This window comes from Triticum aestivum, chromosome 4A, assembly GCF_018294505.1.
Source record: "Triticum aestivum cultivar Chinese Spring chromosome 4A, IWGSC CS RefSeq v2.1, whole genome shotgun sequence".
Classification (NCBI taxonomy): Eukaryota; Viridiplantae; Streptophyta; class Magnoliopsida; order Poales; family Poaceae; genus Triticum; species Triticum aestivum.
Window position 1 is genome coordinate 576878170 of NC_057803.1, and position 25220 is coordinate 576903389.

The window sequence follows — 25220 nt, forward strand, 5'->3', positions numbered from 1 at the left end:
ACATACTTATATTAGACTCCTGTGATGTTGTTTGATCCTCTGTTCGGCTTTTCTTTGTGAACACCGAACACAGCATCAGGGACTACTGTCTATGCGGTAATATTTTTCCTATAAACTTACCTCAAAGCATGTTAGAAGGCTGACACAGGCTTCAGTCAGTCCGCTCTTGGCGGACTGAACCTTCTGGACCACCGCACTCATAATAGTGCGGTGCTCTTCGTCGATGGAAGCGCTGTGAAGCGCTCCCAGCAGACTGTAGGGTGCCTCTGGATGGACAGAGGTCACCGGCACAGGCGTCTTTCCCCTTTTAGAAGGAGGCCGCCTGCCCGAGTCTGGAACCACTGGGGGTTCCGGTGCGGTGTTCGGCTGAGGGTCGAACTCGGAGCGCTCTGGGGTCTTGCTCCCTCTGCTCCCAGAGTCCGGAAGGTCGCCTTGAGGCGCCTCCGGGACTGTCTCCCCTCGACCGGGTGCCTCTTGAGACAATACCTCGGCGTTGTCCGTAGGGCAAGGGAAGGTGGCGGTCGGAAGTGGATCGCTATCCATATTCGACGAGCCCAGGGAACCGTCCGACGATACGTCGATACGGGCTCGCAGCGGTCTGCATAGTCATAATTCGGCGTTAGGAGAGGCAGTGCGACAAAGGTATGCTATGAGTTATTCTGGCATCCGAATACTTACGACTTCGCCAGTGGCTTGGACCTGAGCAGCCACTCATCTTCGCCTTCGGCGGCGGTGGTGGAATAGTCCGGAAGGAGAGTCCTTCCCTTCTTGGACCCTTCAGCCCCCCCCCCCCTGGTTGGGGCGGCCTTCCTTTTTTTGTCTCCCCCAACTGAAGGGGGAGCATCTTCTTCTTCCTCCTCGTCTTCGGGGGAGGAGTGTGTCGCAGAGTTATTGGACGATGAGTCTGATAACACCTAGCGTCGGGAACTCTTTCGAGTTCCCTTGGCTTCTTGGTCTTCTCCGGCACCTTATAAGGGGCCGGAGTCAGCATCTCCGTAAGGAGAGCGTCCGCAGTGTCTTCGGGCAGAGGGGTCGGACAGTTAATCTGCCCCGACGTCTCTACCCAGTCATGTCAAAGGGATGGAGATCAGACCCCGCACATGATTAAGCTAGGGGAAATAAAATATCCTACCGGATGTATAGAACTCACCGAATGCGCTCGGCGCTTCGCGCGTAGCCCGTGGTCCTCGGTGAGGGAGGGAGGGACCTCGGCGCCCTTGAACAACACCTTCCAGACGTCCTTATGTATCGTGTCGAAGACCTCGCTCAGAGTCTGGTGCTGGGCCGGGTCGAACTCCCACAAGTTGATGTCCCGTTGTTGGCACGGGAGGATTCGCGGATGAGCATGACCTGTACTATGTTGACAAGCTTGAGCTTCTTGCCTGCCATATTCCGGATACATTTCTGGAGTCCGTCCAGCTCCACCGATGGACCCCAGGACAGGCCCTTCTCTTTCCAGGAAGTGAGCCGCGTGGGGATTCCGGATCGAAACTTGGGGGTGGCCACCCATTTGGCGTCACGCGGCTCGGTGATGTAGAACCATGCCGATTGCCACCCCTTTATGGTCTCCACAAAGGAACCTTCAAGCCATATAACGTTGGGCATCTTGCCCACCATGGCTCCGCCGCATTCTGCTTGTTGGCCGCCCACCACCTTCGGCTTGATATTAAAGGTCTTTAGCCACAGGCCGAAGTGGGGCCGGATGCGGAGGAAAGCCTCACACACGATGATGAACGCCGAAATGTTGAGGACGAAGTTCGGGGCCAGATCATGGAAGTCCAGCCCGTAGTAGAACATGAGACCACGGACGAATGGATGGAGGGGAAACTCCAATCCGCGGAGGAAGTGGTGGAGGAAGACTACCCTCTCGTGAGGTTCAGGGGTAGGAACGATCTGCCCTGCAGCGGGCAGCCAGTGTGCGATGTTCGCGGCCAAGTATCGGGCCCCACACAACTTCTTAATGTGTCCCTCCGTAATGGAAGAAGCCATCCATTTGCCTCCCGCTTCGGACATAATTGGAGAAGGTTGAGGGGAAGGATGTAGGCTTGGGCGTTGGAGCTCAAGTGCGCAAGAGAGGATGAGCAAGGAGGAAGAAGGCGTGGGTAGAAAAAGGTTAAACCTTGTCCCTTTATAAGGGCGGCCGAAACTATGCGCCCCCACTAGCCTGGTGAAACTCGCTTATCCCCCAAGCGCCGTAATCGATGGCGCGGTTGGGTTACCCACGCCCGTATTGATGAGAATCCCGTAATAAGGGGGACACGATCTCTGCTTTGACAAGACGCGTCAAAAAACTGCCTCGCGTTATGTGCGGGGCTAGTTAAAGGAAACGGTTCGAGTAATCACCGGGCCATGGGATAATGTCGTGTTGCCAAAACAAGTCAGCAAATTAGATTTGTGAAAATATTATTCTCTCTACGATGGTATGTGGAGCTTATTTTGCAGGGTTGGACACTATCCTTGTATTCAAATTCTTCTATGGTGTATTCGGAGGAGGAACCCGCCTTGCAATGCCGAAGACAGTACTGCGCGCCAGACTCATCGTCATTGAAGCCTGGTTCAGGGGCTACTGAGGGAGTCCTGGATTAGGGAGTCTCCGGACAGCCGGACTATATCCTTTGATCGGACTGTTGGACTATGAAGATACAAGATTGAAGACTTTGTCTCCTGTCCGGATGGGACTCTACTTGGCGTGGAAGGCAAGCTAGGCAGTATGGATATGGATATCTCCTCCTTTGTAAACGACCTTGTGTAACCCTAGCCCTCTCCGGTGTCTATATAAACCGAAGGGTTTTAGTCCGTAGGACAACATACAATCATACCATATGCTAGCTTCTAGGGTTTAGCCTCTCCGATCTCGTGGTAGATCAACTCTTGTAATACTCATATCATCAAGAATAAATCAAGCAGGACGTAGGGTTTTACCTCCATCAAGAGGGCCCGAACCTGGGTAAAACATCGTGTCTCCTGCCTCCTGTTACCATCCGCCTTAGATGCACAGTTCGGGACCCCCTACCCGAGATCCGCCGGCTTTGACACTGACACTTATGGTTTTCCCCTTTTATATTCCACACTAGTTAAATCACAGTAGACTAAATTTCAAAATTGGGTCAGTCGATTTTTCAGAGCTCGCCGGAGTTCGCCGGTGCGATCGAAGGGGCTCGGGTGGGGGCGGTGGCTGTGGGGGCGATGGTGGGGCCTCGTCGAACGAAGAAAACTCGACGCGGGTGGAGGTGGGGGTGGCAGAGGAACACAGGTGGTGGGGCCGGTGGTTCGGCCGGCGGCCCGTGCGGTGTTCTGTATGGGAAGCACATTATGTTCCTTGTCAGGAAGGGGAGCAGGGACATCTACAGTCAATAGCTGATAGAGCTGACCTGTATGTGATCGATAGGCTTTCAATTACTAGTGGCAATACAACACCGTAATTTCCAGCCAGTTCCACTTTCCCGATTTATTTATCCTGGTTATGGTGTACCCCTGTTATGTACACTATGATTTGCCTAGTTGCTGTGTGCTCTTGTTATCATGGTTTGGCAATAAACTCTCTATACAGTATATTATGAACCTATCATCTGCCAGCTATCCTTACTTCTGGAGCCTATTTTTTGTGTACTTGTGCCAGATTATATAAATGCACGCACCATATTACAGCACACATGAGCTCTCTCATCAGAATCCAGTGATAGCACACAAGTGTTTACAGGGGCGCCCCTATATTAGAATATCATCTGCATTACAAAGATAATCTCACAACTATTTATGTTTTCATGGTTCTCAGATATTATACGCAATTACAGTGAATATTAGAATCCGCGCATCAGAAGAATTTTGTGGAACATTGCAATGACTTACAAAATTGGCAGCAAGGCATTGAGTGCCATTCTGGAAGCAATGAAACTCATGCGCTCCCCACCTGTTGATTCTTGTTCAGAATATCATCCTAATTACTATTCTAACCTCGAAGAGTCAAAGGCAGATGGTCTGTCCTGTTCACCCATCAAGGTGCTTGTTCTAATTTGGCAAGGTTTTATTGATTGCGTGTATCTTGCACATGTTGTCTTGCATTTCTTCTACTTTGTTGCACCGCCATCTGCTTAGTTTACTCATCATATATGTCGAGATGCCATACCCATCCATTATCAATACATATTCCATCTGTCATCATACCATGTTTTTTCACTCAAATGCTGTTCTTGTGCATCAGACATCAAAAATGAAGAGGGTGATTGGCGAACCTGAAGGAGCACCAGCAAAGTCCTTGAAAAACGTGGTGGTGCCGGAGAAATCAGACATCACCCCACTTATATTGGTTGTACAACCAGTGACACAAAACGTAGGACCGACTCTAGCAGACTGTACCCATACTTCACTGGCCACACCACTAGCCCCACCACACAGGACCTGCACTCCAGCAAAAGGTATACCGATTTCATTTGCCATAGCACCAGCTGTACCACAGAAAAATCCAACTCCAGCAAAAAGTATAGCAAGTCCATCGGCCGAAGACCTATCCCAACTGCAGAGACGGCCAGTTCCTGCAGATTGGAACCCCATTCCATTTATTCCCAGTTTAAAAGACAATGCTTTCAATGTTGTTAGGGACTGCGTGTATATATTCCTATCATGGGAAGATTATTGTGAAGACAAATACCATTTTCACATCTTCCTGTCCAACTTACGTGTAAGTGCTATTATTCATGGCTATTATTTTCCTGTTTTTTGCTAATTGAACACATCAATGATTTACATTACATTGTTGTAACTAGGCGAGGGTCAATCTGGATAGTCATGACGAGCAAAGCTTGCTTGTGCTTTTCAAGGAAGCATTGCAGCAGTATCGGTGTTACCTGAGGAAATCACACTTTGATGGCAAGTCTATAAACGAATTTCCGGTGAAGTCTCCTGTGCTAAATTTAGAAGACATTGAATGGAAAAACCTTGTTATGCACTGGTCTCGTTCCCAGGATGAGGTACTGTCTATGAAATCACATGACAATTTGAACTTCTACTTTTCCGCATGTGCCTTACGGATCTTTTTTGCAGGAAATCTGTTCGAAGAAGAATTCCGGTTTGACAAGGACAACAAGATATCGCAAATATGCTGCCCGCTGCTTTGCTCTTGTTAGTACCTGTTGTCCTGTATCATTGTACTTGCATACATACCTGGTTCATTATGTGACAGCAATATGCATGATAGCTTGCTTATCAATTGTTCGCTCCAAATTATCTGATCTGTATGAATGGTTACATTAGTGTAGAATATATCCAATGCCAATGTTTTTTAGCTCTGCATTTTTCTTGTAAGTACATGTTGTCCTTTATCAGTGTACTTATAATGACATGTAGTTGTTCATGTACCATCACTCTGCAGCTTATTTTCCTTTGCCCTCCATTTTCTACACATCAGATCTATATTTACTCTTACCATAAGGTTGGTATTAAAGAAGTTTAGCTGTGCATTGCTCTTGGCTGTACCTTTTGCCTGTATCGCTGCACTTACATTTATAGCTACTTGGTTATGTAGCATCACTCTTCATCTTATCTTAAATATTCTCCATTTTTTCGTATATTATCACATCTATATTTACTCTTAACAAAATGTAGAATAAAGGCAATGCTTTTCAAGAAGATTCTGTGGTAAACTTCTTGAATTGCCCCCCCCCCCCATTAGCATGGACAAGGCCTTTATAGAGCGTGTCTTCACCAATAATGTAAGTTTTTCCATTTCAAGCCTTCAAACTTTGTTGTATATATTTGGTTAGGCATGACTACAACAGCTGTTTATTTTTGGTGTTTGCATCAAATTGCTTGTTTAAAGTTTATTATATGTACTTCATAAACAAAAGTTCGTCCTTTCTCAATTTAAGTTTTCAGTTGTACAACCAAGTTCCTTCTTCATACCATGTAAATTAAACTATACATAGCAAGTGATCTTCTTTTGCACTGCATGTATGCTTCTGTTCTTCATCTGTAATCCAGTGGTGTGGTGAACCTACTCACTACAGCATAATGTCATATTCTGCAATGTCTTAACTATGAAAAATGTCATATCATTCTACTATTATTTAAACCTTCTCTTTATTTGCCAATCTGAAATGGTATAAATTGATAGGACACTAACCATTGATACTTATGAGTTCTTCATCTGTAATCCAGTGGTGTCGTGAAGCTGCCAACTCCCTCACAATGTCATTTCCTGCCATGTCTTGACCTGAACAATACCATATTGTGTTAATGCAAATTTAAACTGTGTCACTTTATTCGTCAGTAAGAAATGTGATGAATTATCAGCACTGATATTTTTATGTGCAAAACCTGTCATTTGTCTGCTTGTTTATCTTTCAGAGTGAGAAAGATATAAGTGTTGAACAAGCACAGTCTCATCATCTTGCTCAGCTGCTTGCGCTGCAGCTCCCCAGCAGGGCTAACCTTTCTTGAACTCTATTGAAGTGCTGTCGGTTTTGTATATTATTTTGTCGGCGTGTTTATTTGCACTGGTGGCGATCTTTGATGCCCAGTGTATGTAATCTGCTGTGTGCTTGTGCTTTATTATCATAGTGGCGAACTTTGATGCCCAGTGAATGTAATATGCCGTAATTTCTTTATTGTATAGTATAGGTTTTTTTCTTATTCACGATGCTGCAGTTATTTTACTGTATATATATCCTGTCTTCGCAGTAAACCGGCCAAACCGTAAAATTACGATACATAATCGGGCCGTTATGCAATCACGATGTAGGTTGGGCCTGAAACGTGTCGATCAGCAGCCCGAAATGAACCCCGGCCCATGATTGCGCGAATCAAATCACGGGCTTTTAATAGGCCGAAAAATTGTCTCGGTCCTTGTTTGGCCCAATCAGATATCGGTTGCGAGCAGGCCGGATGCAAACCGGGCTGTAGTTAGGCCCAACTATATGACGGGCTTTTAACAGGCTGAAATTAATATAGGGTCGAAATGTTAAACAGGCCCTTAACAGGCCAAAACTAATATCAGGCCGAATTACTAAGTGGGCCTTTAACAATTGGTCCCAAAAGCATAGTGTCCATTTGACGGGCCGAATCTGATATGGGCCATAATTAGGCCCGAAACCTCTTAAAGGGCCGGACCTGATCTGGGCCGTAATTTGGCCCAGAACATGGTTGGCTTTTAACGGGCCGGATCTCATATGGGCCACTATTAGGCCCGGAGCGTGGCAGATCATTAATAGACCGTATCAAATGTGGGCCGACATTTGGCCCAAAACATGGCAGCCAGTTAACGGGCTGGCCTACTATGGTCCTCAAAATCCGGTGGGCCTATAGCTGGGCCGGCCCATTAATGTCGGCAAAATCTCGTGGGCCTTTAGCTGGGCCGGCCCATTATGATCCGCAAGAATTTTGTGGGCCTTTACCTGGGCCGGCCTATTATGGCACACAAAAATCTTGTGGGCCTTTACCTGGGCCAGCCCATTATGGCCCGCGAAATCTTGTGGGCCTTTAGCTGGGCCAGCCCATTATGGTCCGTAAAATCTCGTGGGCCTTTAGCTGGGCCGGCCCATTATGGTCCACAAAATCTTGTGGGCCTTTAGTTGGGTCGGCCCATTTAAACTTGTTGGGTCATGCCACGTGTCGACGTATCATAGGCGCCTTCTGTCCAGTGAGTGGATGACATATGTCCCGACAATGAGCTGACACGTGTTTCCTCTAGGCAATGATGATTTTACACGTGGAAAATCCCCATTGGTCGGGGCTGTTAACGGGTTATCGGATCCAAAACCTGACCCGATAGCTTAACGGCGTTCCATTATGGTGGATGCCACGTGTCGGTCACCCTTGACGAAAGCACTTCTGTGACGCGCGATTTATCGTCATGGAAGTGGACACTTCCGTGATGATAATTTTGGTAATGTCATGGAACACTTCTACGACAGCACATGTATGACTATCTTGATTTTGTCATAAATTTGTCATGGATGTACATGCATGACAAAAAAAAGCGACCTACTGTGACAAACACGTATCATCACGGAAGTGTATTTTTTTGTAGTGCAAGAAAAGAAAAAGCACTAAGGTAATTTAACTTGCCTTCAAATAATTTTAGATGAGTTTAGTACCTATCAATTAATACATGAATCTACTGCAGGCTGGTACGACACAAGCTGGAAGTGCACCTACTTCTCAACCAGCAGCAAGATCAGCCCTAACTTGTGGAACTGTGATGTCTACTACACAACCTTCTTCTTGTAGACGTTGTTGGGCCTCCAAGTGTAGAGGTTTGTAGGACAGTAGCAAATTTCCCTCAAGTGGATGACCTAAGGTTTATCAATCCGTAGGAGGCGTAGGATGAAGATGGTCTCTCTCAAGCAACCCTGCAACCAAATAACAGAGAGTCTCTTGTGTCCCCAACACACCCAATACAATGGTAAATTGTACAGGTGCACTAGTTCGGCGAAGAGATGGCGATACAAGTGCAATATGGATAGTAGATATGGGTATTTGTAATATCAAATTATAAAAACAGCAAGGTAACTAATGATAAAAGTGAGCGTAAACGCTATTGCAATGCTAGGAAACAAGGCCTAGGGTTCATACTTTCGCTAGTGTAAGTTCCCTCAATAATAATAACATAATTGGATCACATAACTATCCCTCAACATGCAACAAAGAGTCACTCCAAAGTCACTAATAGCGGAGAACAAACAAAGAGATTATGGTAGGGTACGAAACCACCTCAAAGTTATTCTTTCCAATCAATCCGTTGGGCTATTCCTATAAGTGTCACAAACATCCCTAGATTTCGTACTAGAATAACACCTTAAGACACAAATCAACCAAAACCCTAATGTCACCTAGATACTCCAATGTCACCTCAAGTATCCGTGGGTATGATTATACGATATGCATCACACAATCTCAGATTCATCTATTCAACCAACACATAGAACCTCAACGAGTGCCCCAAAGTTCCTACCGGAGAATCGCGACGAAAACGTGTGCCAACCCCTATGCATAGGTTCATGGGCGGAACCCGCAAGTTGATCACCAAAACATACATAAAGTGAATCACGTGGTATCCCATTGTCACCACAGATACGCATGGCAAGACATACATCAAGTGTTCTCAAATCTATAAAGACTCAATCCGATAAGATAACTTCAAAGGGGAAACTCAATTCATTACAAGAGAGTAGAGGGGGAGAAAACATCATAGGATCCAACTATAATAGCAAAGCTCGCGATACATCAAGATCGTATCACCTCAAGAACACGAGAGAGAGAGAGATCAAACACATAGCTACTGGTACATACCCTCAGCCCCGAGGGAGAACTACTCCCTCCTCATCATGGAGGGCACCTGGATGATGAAGATGGCCACCGGAGAAGGATTGCCCCCTCCGACAGGGTGCCGGAACGGGTCTAGATTGGTTTTTGGTGGCTACGGAGGCTTCTGGCGGCGGAACTCCCGATCTATTGTGCTCACGGATGTTTTTAGGGTATATGGAGATATATAGGCGGAAGAAGTACGTCAGGGGGGCCACGAGGGGCTCACGAGGGTGGAGGGCGTGCCCAGGGGGTGGGCCGCCCCCTACCTCGTGACCTCCTCGCAGATCCCCCGACGTGCACTACATGTCTTCTGGGCTTCTTCCTTCCAAAAATGAGTTCCGTGAAGTTTCAGGTCAATTGGACTTCGTTTGGTTTTCCTTTTCTTCGAAACCCTAAAACAGGGTAAAAACAGAAACTGGCACTGGGCTCTGGGTTAATAGGTTAGTCCCAAAAATGATATAAAAGTGTATAATAAAGCCCATAAACATTCAAAACAGTAAATAATATAGCATGGAGCAATCAAAAATTATAGATATGTTGGAGACGTATCAAACTACTAGAACTGCTTCAAAGTTTAAACCTCCCAGGAAACCAACTCCAATTGCGCAAGCTGGAACATCTGCTAGCAAAAAAAGGATGAAGAGAGCTGCGACATCTTCATTACCAAGCTATAAGTACTTCAATGCTAGTGGCAATGAGTAGAGCATGTCTTCTATGCTAGTGACCATGTAATGAAAACTAGCTTTTGGTGATCATAGATCATTTCCTGTTAGTATGCACTGAACTATGTGCTTGTCATGATCATATATCATTTCCTGTTGCAAACATCTGAATCCTTTTGGTGTTGTTGCAAAGAGGAAGATTATGTCTGAAATGAAAATGCCTGAAATATTTGGTCATTTGTCAACATATCCAGTTTTATGTTGTTGCAAAGATGCTCCTGCCAACATATCATGTCATAAATTGTGTCATTTGTCAACAAAACTATGTTCATTATTCAAGATAGGAAATCAAGCAACAAGGCAAATGCACAAATTGGATGATAATGCCACAATGGCCACATACTTCATTACTAGGATGAACATAGATCAACATATCATACATAGTTCCAGCCACATACTTCATTACTAGGATCAACATAGATCAACATAGTTCCAGCAACAACTGACACTAACCAACCATTCTCCTTATCCATACAAGGATCAACCTGACCACATATTCAGTGCACTAGAAATTTCCCTAGCACTAAACCTAGCACAAAGACAACAAACACAACCAGAATTGTCTTATATTTGGTCTTCACTGCATCTATCTCAGCACTTTTTTCTTTCAATTGTTCCTGCAGAGCCAGAATCACACTTTCAGTCATTGTTTGCTCTTCAACTGCATCTTCAGTCCTAGCACCCTTCAGTCTCCAAACTTCATCTCTTAAATCTCCAATCAAACCAGAAAAAAACTTGGGCAATGGATCATCATGCCACTCAATAAACCCACAACCACCATTCTATCAAAATGAACACAACGGAATGAATCAGATTAACCGAGCAGTGGCAGAAGAAAGGCACTTGCAGATGGAAAATGGAGCTCACCAGCACATGGACGCAGGCGTAGTACCTCCTGCCGGGGTTCTGCCGGCTCCACGATATCCACCTCGGCGCCTTCCTTGGCGGATTGCAATGGCAGAGCTTCGGCGGCTCGTAATCCATGGCGCCCTCGCGGTATGGAACCAACGACCTCGTCTCAGCCTCCCTCCTTCCGCTAGCTCGACGGAATCCGGGAGCGGAAGATGCCCCTGAGAACCCCGACATCGCACCCTGCCCCCCCCCCCCCCGCCGCCGCCGCACTGCGCCACGCTCAGATCGCTGCCCCCTCGCCTCTGTCGTCGCCGTAAACCTAACAGTGAGGTCAGATCCCCCCTCTCTATCCAAATGCGTGGTCAACACACCCTCTCCGTGGCCCACAAGTCAGAATCCTGGTGAAATCCCTGCCACGTCAGCAAATTAGCACTAAAACGGTCTCAGGGTTTAATTTAGACCGGGATTAGTGAGATGAGTGTGCTGATTTCAGGGATTAGGAGTTCAGGGTTCCATTTAGCTTTTCTCTACGAGTTCAGGGTTTGTTTTAGACTTTTTCCAATTACAAAACACATGGAAATATAGATTAACGCGCAGACAAGTTATTCAAATTAATTTAAGGTGAGGCTAGAGTTTCTCATCATGTGGTGAGATTTGGTGTCAGGTATTTCAGATTTATTCAATGGTTCACCGATTGACACACTGGTCCTTAGGGGCACATGCGCCAAGACTTTCACACTGTCATCGACAAGGTCAAGCCGGCTCCGTATTTCAATGCCACTTTGACTGTAAAAATTTGAACTGTCGTGATATGAATTATGAAAAATGCCATGCTACTTTACAAATCTTCCATTTCTCCAATTTATAAATTTACAATGAGTATGATAGAAAAGAGAATGACTTGTGATCTAGAAAACCTAAATTGCCATGCTAAACTGTAAAATTGGCATCCTCTAGATAAAAAATGCCATGAAAAATAGTAATATGGAAATTGCCATGCTACTTTATAAAACTGTCATCTCTCTAATTTTGCCATGCTACTTTATAAAACAGTCATTTCTTGAATTTATAAATTTACCATGACAATAAAAAATGTCATACCAATAATAAAAAATCCGCCATCCTCTTGATAATAAAAACGATATGCCAGCTATAACAAAAATACAGTGCTAAAAAGTAAAAACATAAATTTATAAATGCCATGCTCTAAAAATATCGGAATTGCCATGATACTTTATGAAACTGCAATTTCTCTCATTTTATAAATTTACTATGATATAAAAAAATGCCATGCCAATAATAATAAAACTACCATCCTCCTACTATACTAATAAATTTTTCCATGTTATTAATATTAAAATTTCATGCTCTTAATAATAAATTTGTCATCCTCCTACTATACTAATAAAGAAATGCCATGTTATTAATATTAAAATGACATGCTCTTAGTAATAATGCTGCCATCCTTTAATAAGTGAAAATAGGGATTCTTGTTCTTTCAAGAAAGAAAGAAAATCAAGATTTTCAGTTTTTTTTTTCAAATGAAAAACCAAGTTAACTCAGATACATAATGGTGTTTGAGCATGAGTGTTCGCAAGCCCCGCTTCGGCCCAAGTGGCGAGTGTGGATGGTCCTCGTGTAGGAGTTCAAGGATCTTACGGAGCTATTGTTAGTGAAATCAAGGCGAGAGCAGCACACTTCTCCTGTAATTTTTTTTTCAAAAGTTAGCTAAATTTGTTGTTTCTTTACCTAGGGATCGTCATGTGTGGCTTGACCAGCCTCATGACCAAGTTTGTATCCCACCTTTTGTGAAATTTGAGTAATAAAGTGTCTTTTCCCTCAAAAGAAAAAAGGGAAGGAAGTAAAAAAAGAAACCGTTCATCACGAGAGCCGAGATAGTGAACCACTCTAGAGAGCCGAGATAGCGAACCACTCTAGAGAGCCGACCTGGCACCCGATTCACGCCATGATCCATGCCGCCACATCGCACGGCGGGAAGGGAGTTCACTAGGATCGTTCCCCTGAAGAATTTTATGAGACAAGGTCTCACGCGAGCCCCATCCTGATGAATGACATGTGGCATTCACAAATCACAAAGCATCTCCACCCCTACTTAAAATCAGGGGGAGAGATTAGATGCTTTGTGATTTATGAATGTCACGTGTCATCTATCAGGATGGGTCTCACCGGCTAACCGTGAGACCTAGTCTCATATAATTTTTTTCCGCTCATGTGCAGGGTTCACCGCGCGGATTAATGTGCATAGCAAATAATAAAGTGACACGTGTTCTGGTGGGACCAACTAATAAGGCCTTTTTTTCTAGGAGTTTCCTGATTCTCAATTCTTCTAGACTAGAGACCATGAACCTGATCGTGGCCAAGGCTGCGGCGGCGTGAGGCTGAGGTGATGGTGTGGGCAGCCAAGGCGGGGCCGCGGATGAATACGTCGCGAGGCTGAGGGGCACGCAGCGATTAGACTTCGGTCGAAAAAAAGCAGCGATTGGACCATGGTTCCTTACGTAATGGAGATGGCAGCACTCATGCGTTGAATTCACAGTCCTCGTGCATGGAGGTGAGTTGGAGCGGCGGAGCAGCACGTCCTCCGTCTTGTCCGGCTTCACGCGGCGCGGGGAGCTTCATTTGTGTGGCGGCCGGCGGCGGGGGGCGTCGTCGTCAATGGGATGATAGCTAGCTACTCTCTCGAGGAAGCACCCTAGTATTACAAACGTTGATTTCATGGTGGAGTAGAAGATTGAGAACCAGGGAACTGGTAGAATAAAAAGAGAGAAATAAAAATGTCTTTTCTGATGGTCCCACTGGGACATGTGTCACTTGATTATTGGCCGTGCATATTAATCCGTGCTATGACCCCTGCACCCGAGCCAAACCCCCCTGACGAGCGGTGGTCGGACAGCATATCCGAGAAATGGAACGTGCAGGTGAGTGCACTGCATCGGAATCGCGACCAAAAGATATGCGTCGTGTGCGGGCACGTAACGTAAAGCGCCGTGCCGTGCCACTCGGCCGGTCCGGGCGATCGTCCTGCCGCGATTACCGCCTGGACGGGAATGGGTCTGGCCCGTTGCCAATGGACTACTCCGGCCGGCCACGTACAGTAGTACATACTACCTTTCTAGCAAAGCAACTTTTATCAAAAGCGATTGGTACGAAGAAGAAAAAGGCATGGAATAATGGCGGCCGGCGTGCCACGCCCGTCTTTTCCCCCTACCGGCCGCCGATCAAGGCAACATGTGCATAAGCCGTGCAAGAACGGGTCGGAGAAACAACTTCTAGTCTAGATTCTAGATTACAACTCAAGTTGGACCCTAGAAAAGAATCCTTCTCGCTGCATTTCGGTCCAGTTCAGCGCCGTCGACCCCGTGCGTGTTTTTCCCTGAAAAATGAAAAGAATCTAAGCAGCAGGACCGGCCTCGACTGGCCTTTCTTTGGGCACGTGAGGTGCGTACGGGGAAATTGCGTGCACTGTGCGCCAAAAACGCAATGTTTGGCAGGGCGTCAGATCCAACACAAGCACACTACGCTACAAAACATAACAGATCATCATCAGAGTAATAAAACGAAAGGTAAAAAATCCGGTGACACTCCAACCCCCAATCCTAAATCCCTCATCACGGATCCAGCAAATGGCAAAGCAGCTGAACTGAACGTCCGTGGTGCCACCCGACCCGACCCGACCCAGACCACAAACCCCGTCGTGCGTGCGACCGGCCCACCACCACCACTGCCGCGCCGCGCCAGCGCCGACGCGCGCATCGTTTTTACGTTACAACTCGCCACGAAAGCGAGAGTTGAAAGGAGCAACCGCCCACCCGACTCCTCCTCCCCCGGCCGAGTCCACCCCTCCTCTCCTCTCCTCCCTCCGCCCGCCGACACACGCGCAACGCGCGGCGCCGAACTCACCAGCCCCACCTCACCCTCCTCGTCTCTCTCGCCCCGCCGGCCGACGGATTCCCGGCCACCAAGCTCGCCTCCCGCGAGATCCCGCAGCAATGGAGGTGCGTGCGTGCGTGCGCAATCTCTCTCACGAGTCGCAACTCCCTAGTCTTATCTTCTTCTTCTCCTCCGTTGGTGCTCGCGCGGTGGTCGGGCCGGCCGTCTCTCGTAGTCGTAGCAAAACTCCGGGTTGGATGGAGGCCACGGGAGGCGTCGTCTCCGACGATTTTTGCCCGGCCTGGTCCTCCGGGGACGGCGCGGGAGGCCACGAGGACGAGCATCTCCCCGTCGCCGCTTTCCCGCTAGATTCCGCGCGTTCCTCCCCGAAAAGGCCAGCGGCCCAGCGCAATGCGGGTCAACGGCTCGACGGCGGGTGCGCGCGCCGTCTGCCTGCTCCTCGGTAAGTCCGCCGCAACCGCAATGCCGGCGAGCTCTGGATGCAGAGGGAGCCAGGCGATCCAATCGGCGCTTCGTTCCAAGTTTCTCGCGCTTGCTGGGCAATCCGTTGGTTTCCCCCCGGATTCTTAGGCTCTGAATCCGAACCGGAGCCTCTGATTTTGTTTTCTACGGGTACCGACTTTTCAAGGCCGTGGGTTAGAAACTGGTTGGTAGTAGTTCAGATCTTGAAGAGGAGCCGTTTCTAGTTTCTGTTGGGAATGTCTTTTCTTTCAGATCAGCAGATGATTTGGGCTCCTTTTCGTCAATGAATGCGCTTTCTTCTTTTTTTGCATTTAGGGAAATTAACCACTCCTGGTAACAGGGGAGCTGGCATACATTATTACTTTTGCAGCTCTAATTGTACAACAGCACGATTCCTAATGGTGTGCTGTCAACATTATCTTATTGAGCGTATGATTCTCATTGATTTACGTAGTGCTATCTACTGTATTCTTTCTGACTGAGCTGGTTGAACAACTTTATTTCTAATATGTCCTAGTATGTGACCTACATACTAGATACAAAAGGTGCAAATGACATCTATTTATATTTATAGTTCCTGGAATTACATATTTAGCTAAAGTTTAGCATGTGGTCTCCTGTTAATAATTGATCGTGACACCTCTGGGACTGCATTAGACTGCTCATTTTCATCTATCATACAAAGTTTGTTTAATACTCCCTCCGTTTCTAAATATAAGTCCTTTTAGAGATTCCAATACTGACTACATACAAAGCAAAATGAGTGAATCTACACTCTAAAATACGTCTATATACATCCGAATGTAGTCCGTATTGAAATATCTAAAAAGGCTTAGATTTAGAAATTAGAAACGGAGGGAGCAAATCCAAATAGAAATGTGACTTTTGAGTTCAATTTCTTCTCTCTTAATAATTGACTGTGGCACCTGGGAATACATTACACTGCTCATTTTCATTTATCATACAACGTTTGTTTAGTATATGCCAAATGGAAATGTAACGTTTTTTGAGTTAAATGTCTTCTCTCTTCTGTATAGTTCAAAAAGGATATTTATTACCCAGTTGATGTTCCTGGGTCCTGACAGCTATGTGCTATCTACATTGCCATGTTCGTGTATCTAATCCATCCTCTCTAATGTTGTCCCACAATTCATACTTATGTTGTTGGTTTGAGTCATTTAACATTTCTTCAGAATGAGATTGTTCTGTAAACGCTGGAAAGTTTGGGTTTCAGGAATGCTAAACTGTGTCGACTCCTTATCCAAAAATATACAATTACTACAATCGTGCATCTTATCTCCTCCCCTGTGCTAAAGTAGCACTAGTGTCTCATGAGCAAACCCCCGACCCCCAAGCCGCTCCCGCGAGCGTCCTCGGGGGAAACCCTAGCGCGCCGCCCCTCATCCTCCCTCGTCGATCTCTCCCCCGCCGCCATCGTACAACGCCGCCGGGCAAAGTCCGGCCGGCGTTGGTGGCGGCGGGGATCTTGCCCCTCTCCTCGCGGTTGGCGTCCGGCGCGGCGCGAGACGACGCTGGGCTGGGCGGGGCCCAGCGGTGCGGCGGAGGGCGTGCTGGGTGGCGGCGCCCCTGCCTGGCGGCGGTGCAGCTGCGGCTTGGGCCCCCTCCAACGCGCGGCGGCTGCGGCTTCTCTGGCGGCGACGCGAGTTATCCCGGCGGCGGCTTGGCGGTGTGGCGCGGCGGACCTCCGGCGATGACTCGGCGGCGGGCTGGAGGGCTAGGCACCGTCCAGTGGTGCTGCCTCCGCGGCGGTTGCGGTTTGGGGCCCTTGACCCCGATCCGATCTGGATCTGGTGGTGCTTGGGTCTGGGCCATGGCGGCTGGCGAGGCATGGTGTTCGTCGGGGCTTGTCGGCCTCTAGGCACCATGGGGGTGCCGGCGGTGACGCGTGCCCGGCGTGGTGACGCTGGTGGACGTGTTGGTCATCTTCCCGAGATGGCCGGCCAGAGGCTTGGTGATCGGATCTCGAGATCCATCATCTTGTCCCGGCTGCGAGTAGGGGAGACATGGTTGCCGGTGAAAATCGAGCCGACGGCAGGCGATGGCGGCGTTCTCGCCGTTACCTTGATGGAGGCATCGTCGTGTAACTACTGTCGACCCACTCGTGCTGCTCCGGGGGAAACCCTAGGATCTGGTGTTCCAGATCGGACGATGGCGGCACTGCGGTATCGTTTCTCTCTTGGGAGCATCGTTTGTGGAGCAGCGCTGGAAGTCAGAGGCAGGAGGTGGAGCGGCTTCGTCTTGCACGGAGCTTCGGTGGTGATGTCAAGTCATGCCTGACTGACAGGTGCTACGCTTTGTCATGCCTGGTCGGCAGGTGTTACGCATGACAGATCTTCCAAGGACTTCAAGCTGTGTCGTCTGGTGATACCTGGCAGCATGGCGCTGAGGTGTATCAGTGGCGACCGCGACGTGCTCAGCTGTTTGCGCGTAGGGAGGAGGTGCCGTTTGGCGCCGTGGTGGCGTCGACGATAGCTAGACCGAGCAAGGTTGATGCATCAGTACAGTTCTGAAGATGGAGCGGTGGCAGTTGGCGGCGGCGGCCTCTGAGAGCACGCCGGATCAGTGTGTGCCCCAGACCCGGCAAGAGGCTAGGTTGGGGTCTCAGGTCTTAGATGTTAGGCTTGGCTGCGATGTCGGCTTGGCTGCGATGTCTGTTTGGTATTAGGCCCAGGCTATCTGCGCCCCTTCATCAACTGGATAGGTATAGCGACAGTTTGTTGCTTAGACGGCGGCTTTAGTCTTACTTTTGTATGATTTTGTAAGGTCTTGTGAGAATAATTAATAAAGTGGCCGTATGCATCTCGCCCAAATGCAGAGGCCGGGGGTCATCCTCCTTTTCTAAAAAAAAGCACTAGTGTCTCATATACCATTTGTTCATTTTCGGTAGATGTAAAATCACTACAGTCCAACCTCCCCTGTGCTAAAGCAGCACTAGCAATATCCCATTTGTTCATTTTTGGTAGATGTAAAATCACTACAGTCCATCTTATCACCTCCCCTGTGCTAAAGTAGCACTAGCAATATCCCATTTGCTCATCATTGATATTCTGTTGCAGGTGAGGACAGTAAAAGTTGGCAATATTTCATTGAGTGCCTCAAAAAGGGAGATCACAGAGTTCTTTTCTTTCTCTGGTGATATAGAATATGTTGAAATGCAAAGGTAAGTCATCATTACTTATTGTGTGCTTGTTTTCAATGGAGCAGAAGAGTGTTTCTTAAATATTTGCTCGTGTTTTCATCAGTGAAACTGATTGGTCACAACTTGCGTACGTCACATTTAAGGACTCACAAGGAGCAGACACTGCTGTGCTTCTCTCAGTACGTTCGAGCTCCTGAAACTTATTACCTGGTGATATTTCATCTCACTGCTCTTTGGGGATTTGGCTTATAATCATGGATCGCTAATCTACAGGGAGCAACGATTGTTGATCTTTCTGTCATCATAACTCCAGTTGAGAACTATCAGTTGCCTCCTGAAGCCCACAAACAATTACCGGTAAGAATGTTTTAACTGCATGACCATTATTTTGAGTTGTATTAAACTGGAAAGAACTTACTTTCAGGCCTGGGAGTTTTAGTCTTTGAAACTGAAAAGGAACTAGGTGAATATTACAACTGTTTTAAATCAAGAATATGGTGCATTTTTTTAATAGCACTTAATTTGTGGTAGAAATAGTATTTCTTTTTCCTGCTCTTACTGTTTAATGGCTTTCTATAGACGTGGTTTCCTCTCTGGAGCAGCATTTTTTTAGTTTAGCAATTCAAAAGTAAAATATTGTAGTATTAACTTCCACCAACATTGTTTCAGTTTCTCACCATGATAAGAACATTTCTATGTCAATGAGGAGAGAAATAAAGAGACCGCATGGATTTTCTCTCAAATCAGTCTCCTGCAACTGCAGTTAGCTTAACCTCATTTTATGTTCATTTTCTTTACAAAATTATTTAGTTACTATCCTGACTACTTTTAATATGCTTTGATATTCCACTCTTCTGAATTTTCGTGCATGTCCTTGTGGGTGCAGGGAGAGAATTCTCCCTCTGCTGAATCTGCAGTCAGGAAGGCGGAGGATGTTGTGAGCAGCATGATGGCCAAGGGTTTTGTCCTCAGCAAGGACGCACTCAACATGGCAAGGTCTTTCGACGAGCGTCACAACATCATGTCCACCGCCACCGCCACTGTCGTGTCTCTAGATCACCAGTACGGCCTGAGCGAGAAGATCAGCCTGGGCCGGGCGGTCGTCGGCAGCAAGGTCAAGGAGGTGGACGAGCGGTACCAGGTGTCGGAGCTCACAAGGTCCGCCCTGGCCGCCGCCGAGCAGAAGGCCAGCGTCGCAGGCTCGGCTCTCATGGGCAACCAGTACGTCTCAGCCGGCGCCTCCTGGCTTACCAGCGCGTTCGGCATGGTGACCAAAGCGGCGGGCGACATGGGCTCCATGGCCAAGGACAAGGTCGACAAGGCCGAGGAGGAGAGGAAGGCCATCATGTGGGAAGAGAGGAACGGGCTGGTGAGCGAGTATGCGAAGATCCATCTGGACGAGCACTCCTCGTGGGAGCCCGCGGTTCTTCCCGTGGAATCGATGGACGAGCAGAAGCTCCAGGCCGTGTGACGATGAGATCTGAACAAACGGAACGGTAGCCGCTTCGACTGGTGTGTGTCATTCGTTGATTGTTACTTGTTGGATATATACAGAGATCCTTTTTTTCGCCGCTGCGCTGGAGCAAAAACAGGGTGTTGTCTGTCTATCGGCGCCTACAGTGTGATGTAAATTTTAGAGTGATGCGCTTGTGTTCCTGTCAGCTTTGTTATACCGCTAGAGCCACTGAAAGGGTTTTTTTCTTCTTGTTTTCTGCTACCATAGAATGCAACTCTACTCGTTGGATGTAATTTACCTGACGCTGTGGGAATTGAAGTTGCTTTTTCTGTTCACCCCTCTTGTAATTTGAGAACTTAATTCCAGTGTTAGCTGCTAAAATGCTTGGAAAGGACCGAGGATGTGTTGAAGATATGTGTGCTGCGTTAGAGCAACTCTAGCAGAGTGGTCATATCGCATATGAAGGATGCCAGGCCTGTGCGCAAACACAGAATCGCCCAAACGCTGTCTACATTTCTTTTGTCATATCATTCATTTCCGTAGGGACAATTTAAGCTCAGTTTAATCTAATCCAATGCCACCCGTGGCTAGTGGAGCCGCCGGATCCCCCGGGAAGCGGTGGTTCGCCCACAATCGCTAGATCCGTCGCCGCTTGCCGCAAGGGAGGTTCGCACCTGTTGCGGTACACTTCGAGCCTGTGTTTGGGGCAAGAGGTTCCGCTCTGCCGCCAAGTTCGGCCAATAGGTTGCGTGGTATTGCCCCGGACGGTGGAGGAGATGGGAGGGGGAAGGGGGAAGGTAGCGAGTAAGGCTTTGGTGATGGGGACGCCTCGCCGCCAGGCTTTTATAGCCGAGGCTGAAGCTGCATGGCCATTCGAACCGCCGCCCTGGGAATCGGAGGCCACAGTGGAGGCTACTACGGCGTGACTGCCAGAGGCCAGTCATTGGAACTCTGTCCCACTAATGGATGGGTGGTTATTCGTCACCATGGCTCGACGGTGGTTATCTGTGCACGGTGGTTCGTGTACCTGGCCCGCACAACTTCAAATCTCGACCGTGACATGGGGAGGAAGAAGCTGAAACTTTTCTCCCACGTTGACGGTTGGATTTGGAGCGAGTTCCGTAACCTCCCAGCCTCGAAATTTAGAGGTTGCGATGCGAGCTCATTCATGGAGCAACCTCCTTACAATGTACTCTCTCTGTAAACTAATATAAAAGCGTTCGTTTAGATCACTACTTTAGTGATCTAAACGCTTTTATATTAGTTTATGAAGGGAGTATCGATTATGAGCTACATGGCCTCTGCTAGAGTGCCATTTTGTGCACAAATCATCATCTAACGAAAAAGGGTTCCCCGCTTTGTATTACAAAGCAACCAACCGATACAACCGACGAAAGGGGTTGGGGCGAAAACAGCACAAACACGCCCACAAGAAAGGAAAGAGAAAAAAAGAAAAGAAACAAATGCCGATAACGGCGGATCGACAAAAAACGACGAAGCCTCGTGACCGCTGTGTCCACCGGATATCACCCACCAAGCTCCGAGACTTCGAAGTGCTGGTACCCAACAACACCTTCAAGAAGGGACGCGACGATGACGACGCTGCTGCCAAGGGTTTCCCCCGGTACACGGCGAGGAGATAGGAAGGGTAGCCCCGACGCCCTCCAAGAAGGTCCGGCGGCACCCTCAGGCGCCACCGCGTTGGTGTCGGTCAAGCCAACAAAGATTTCTTCCGATCCCAGCCTCTACCTCAGGCACTCCGGAGCTCGCCACCAGACCGACCACCACCCTGCGCCAACACGAACACGAAGCTTCCCATGCTGTCTCACCACAGCACCACGAAGATGGTCTGCACAACGGAGAAGAGGAGCCGGGACTAGGACAACAGCATCATCGGCATACGGGAGGGCCCCACCTCCACCGTCCACGACGGTAGCTGACCGGACGCCATGACAGGAGCCTACCGGGCCCGTGGCCCCACAGGCCCGGCGGGCCCTCAAAGGCCCGGACAGCTCCCGCCTCCGCGCAGCAGCTGGTACGCCGCCGGCGTCGCTATCCCAGTCCAAGCCGCTCCCCAGCCTCCCCATACAAAGAGCGCCGCAGTCGCGCCGGAGCCGACCCGCAAGGACCTAGAAGGAACCCTACGGGCCCAGATCTGGGCCAGGGACGCGCCCCCGGCCGGCCAGCACCACCAGACCACCCCGCCGCCAAGAGGCGGCACCATCAAGGCGAGCACCGCCGACCTCCGCACTAGGACGCCGGATTGCCACCGGCCGAAGCGCACCGCCGCCGGCCATCACCGCCCGAGCAGGGGAGGACCGCGTGCGGGGAAGGGCAAGCCCACAGCCGCCAGCATCACGCGGCCGAGGGCCGGCGGCGCAGGCTGACGGCGGCGGGAGGAGGGATGCGCGCGGGGAGGAGCTGGAGGCGCGCGGAGGCAGGGCCCCCGGCCGCCTCGCAGGGGAGGCGACGCGGGGGTACGGGGGCGGGGAGGAGGAGGGGTGGGGGGAGGAGAAGGGGAATGGGTGAGGGGCTGGCGGCTCCGGCGGGCTCCGGCCGCCACGGCGGCGGCTCCGCGCGGTGGAGCCGGCGGCGGCGGCGGGGAAACCCTAGGGAGCGGGGGCTCGCCTCTTCCCTCGCACAAATCATCATCTTGATGATTATTATGCAGATCGGGCCAATACGACGAGTTGCTTTTACAGCCCGAAGTCTGAAACCGCGTGGACGTGGCACTGTGACCTGTGAGAAACATGGGGCGTTGCATCCGAAGCAGCCGTGCTTAGCCGAAGCTTCTGACTTGGTTCCTCTCAAACTTGCTACTGGCTCTCGTATTTCTTGGATGATGCACGAAGCATAGCATAGCATAGTCTCCTACGACTACGTGTGCTGTGGCCTCACGAAGGTACGTACGTCACGTCCCGGCCTTGTGGTTGACAAAGAGAAGGCGTGCCGACATGTATCCGACTCTTGTAGCACTGGCTGTTCGATGATCATGCAGCCAGAAGATTATGTTTGATGTTGCCAATGCCAGTGGCCTATCCTCCTATGGTCCTACTGGCGAGAATGGGATGTGTGGATGCCGACCATGTGTATTAGCTCAAGGTGAAGATGCTAACCATGTACTGGATTGGCTCAAGGAGAATGCAATCCTGATAAGAACAAAATATAGCTTGCACAACAAGCTTCACGTGCACACATTGGCATCTACTCCCTCCGTTCCCAAATATAAGTCTTTTTTTAGAGATTTTATTAAAGACTATATATATATATATATATATATATATATATATATATATATATATATATATAGGAAAATGGGTTAGTACTCCTAGAAGTACATACTCCCTCCCGCTAGCGACACCAGACCCGCTTAATTTTTTCAATATGGGAAATAAATAGATCTGATGCTAATTATTTCTTTCCAGCACGCCGTAATTAGTTGACGTGATCCTATTCTTTGGGGAAAGTCGTTCCTATACAGCTATACTGCCATAAACGAGACTCTGACGCACGGCGAGACGTGAAGCGGGAGATTGGAATCATAGGATCTCAACTCCAACGCGGCTCGTCGATGGGCGCCGTCGGCCGCGGCGACTCCCCGTGCAAGCGCTACATGGACCGGCAGCTGGCGGTGAAGACATATGTTGGTGGCAGCGAGCTGTTTCCTTCCGTCGGCGTACGAGCAGACGCACCCAATTCTTGTTGGTGGTGGCCATCGTTTAATCACCTTCAAGCCCACTACACAATCATCCAGAACAGCTAGCCAAGGCCATGGTACGTACTAATATGGATCAGTTCACTACTTTTCTACTCCAGAAATGGGTACTAGTAGGAATGCCGTACTAGTATTCCAATGCGTGCAATAAGCAGATGTATTATGTGCACATCTAGATTCATCTGGTACAATTGATTTAGAGATTCCAAAAACTGCTGTTGGAGGCGCGGGTATGTTGCGAAAAGATCCAACTAGTAATTTTGGGGATCACATAATGACAATTGCAGTTATGTTGTTTCCTATATTTTCTGTTCTAGCGCCGATTTATCATTTCCTCTTTATTTTATTACTTCCATCTAATTTTTTCTTACATGTTTCTACCCCTTTTTATATGTCAGGAAAATTAGTTCTAGTAGCCCTGGAGTAGAGAGCGCCATACAAAATCCAAGTGGTTGTGAAAAGCAGGGGGAGCCATACGAAGATTTTTATAGCACTAATCAACTATGATACATACACTTTATGGTTGCCTCATTTCAGAAGGAGTACATGTGCTGATGTGCTATGTTGTACACAATAATCCGGATGAATTTATATTAATTTCAAAGCCGACTAATGCATATGTAGTACTAAAAAAAGTATATACTACCGAAGAAACAGTATATGCTAACCTGGATGATTTGGAGTATATACTCCTTCAAAAAACTACTTATTAAACTTTTTTGTGATGAACACCTGCGCGGATATACTACTCCATTTTGTTCAGTAACGAAGACGTGAAGCACTATACTACCAGTAAACCTTATCCCGATTTGTGATTAGTAATTAAATACTACTGCCCACCCGGTCCCATGAATCTAGCGAAGTAGTTGCATGCATGGCTGCATGTATGCATCGTCATGTAGCCAGTTTGGTTGCATGCGAGAAGTTAGCTAGCTACAGGATTGGATCAACCCAAAAACACACGTTAAGAGGTGGGAGTATGTACTTCTGGAAGTACAAAAAAGGAGTCCTATATATATAAGAAAAAGCAAAGATATAAAGTTTCGCTGGCGCGGCAGCAATCACAAGCGCTCGTTCGTGTGGGGATCTGGTCCCTCCTCTTACCTCATTTGTATTTTCATGTTATATCTCATTTGATGCTTATTTCCTCTTATAGCGAAAGATGGACCACGCTTCGTGCAACACAGCAGCTCCGCGCAGACACTAGGCTGCCTAGATGTCAGCCGAGCAGGCAGGACCAGGACGGATGTGGAGAACTGTTGAGCGAAGGTTCAAACCTTCCCTTTCCTTGTCATGAGTTTTTTCCTCATGCCTTGTTTTGTTTTTATTCTCACTAGTAGAAAACAGGGCTTTGGTCCAAGCCGGGTCAGCCCATTAGTCCCGGTTCAGTCCAGAACCGGGACCAATGTGGGCATTGGTCCCGGTTCGTGAGCCCAGGGGGCCGGCCGGGCCACGTGGGCCATTGGTCCCGGTTCATCTGGACCTTTTGGTCCCGGTTGGTGGGATGAACCGGGACCAAAGGCTCCCCTTTAGTCCCGGCTCATGTCACCAACCGGGACCAATGAGGTGCCTATATATACCCCTCGCTCGCGAGCAGAGAACCCCAGTGCTCTGTTTTTCTCTGGCCGAGGGGGAGAGGGC

At 48.4% G+C, this 25220-nt stretch overlaps 1 protein-coding gene across 1 annotated transcript; it reads left to right on the forward strand.

Annotated features, from left to right (window-relative positions):
* The first annotated feature begins 14653 nt into the window (after positions 1-14653).
* On the forward strand, positions 14654-20245 carry LOC123087093 (binding partner of ACD11 1). Its single transcript, XM_044508995.1, has 5 exons — positions 14654-14890; positions 18326-18429; positions 18512-18587; positions 18682-18765; positions 19295-20245. The coding sequence occupies exons 1-5, from the start codon at positions 14885-14887 to the stop codon at positions 19877-19879; spliced, it is 855 nt and encodes a 284-aa protein (XP_044364930.1). The 5' UTR covers positions 14654-14884; the 3' UTR covers positions 19880-20245.
* The last annotated feature ends 4975 nt before the right edge of the window (positions 20246-25220 follow it).

What these genes read in the sequence shown, in the direction of transcription:
- LOC123087093 (XM_044508995.1), top strand. An exon ending in ACACTGCTGTGCTTCTCTCA is followed by an intron (nt 18,588 to 18,681) that starts GTACGTTCGAGC and finishes GCTAATCTACAG; the next exon opens with GGAGCAACGATTGTTGATCT. An exon ending in AAGCCCACAAACAATTACCG is followed by an intron (nt 18,766 to 19,294) that starts GTAAGAATGTTT and finishes TTGTGGGTGCAG; the next exon opens with GGAGAGAATTCTCCCTCTGC.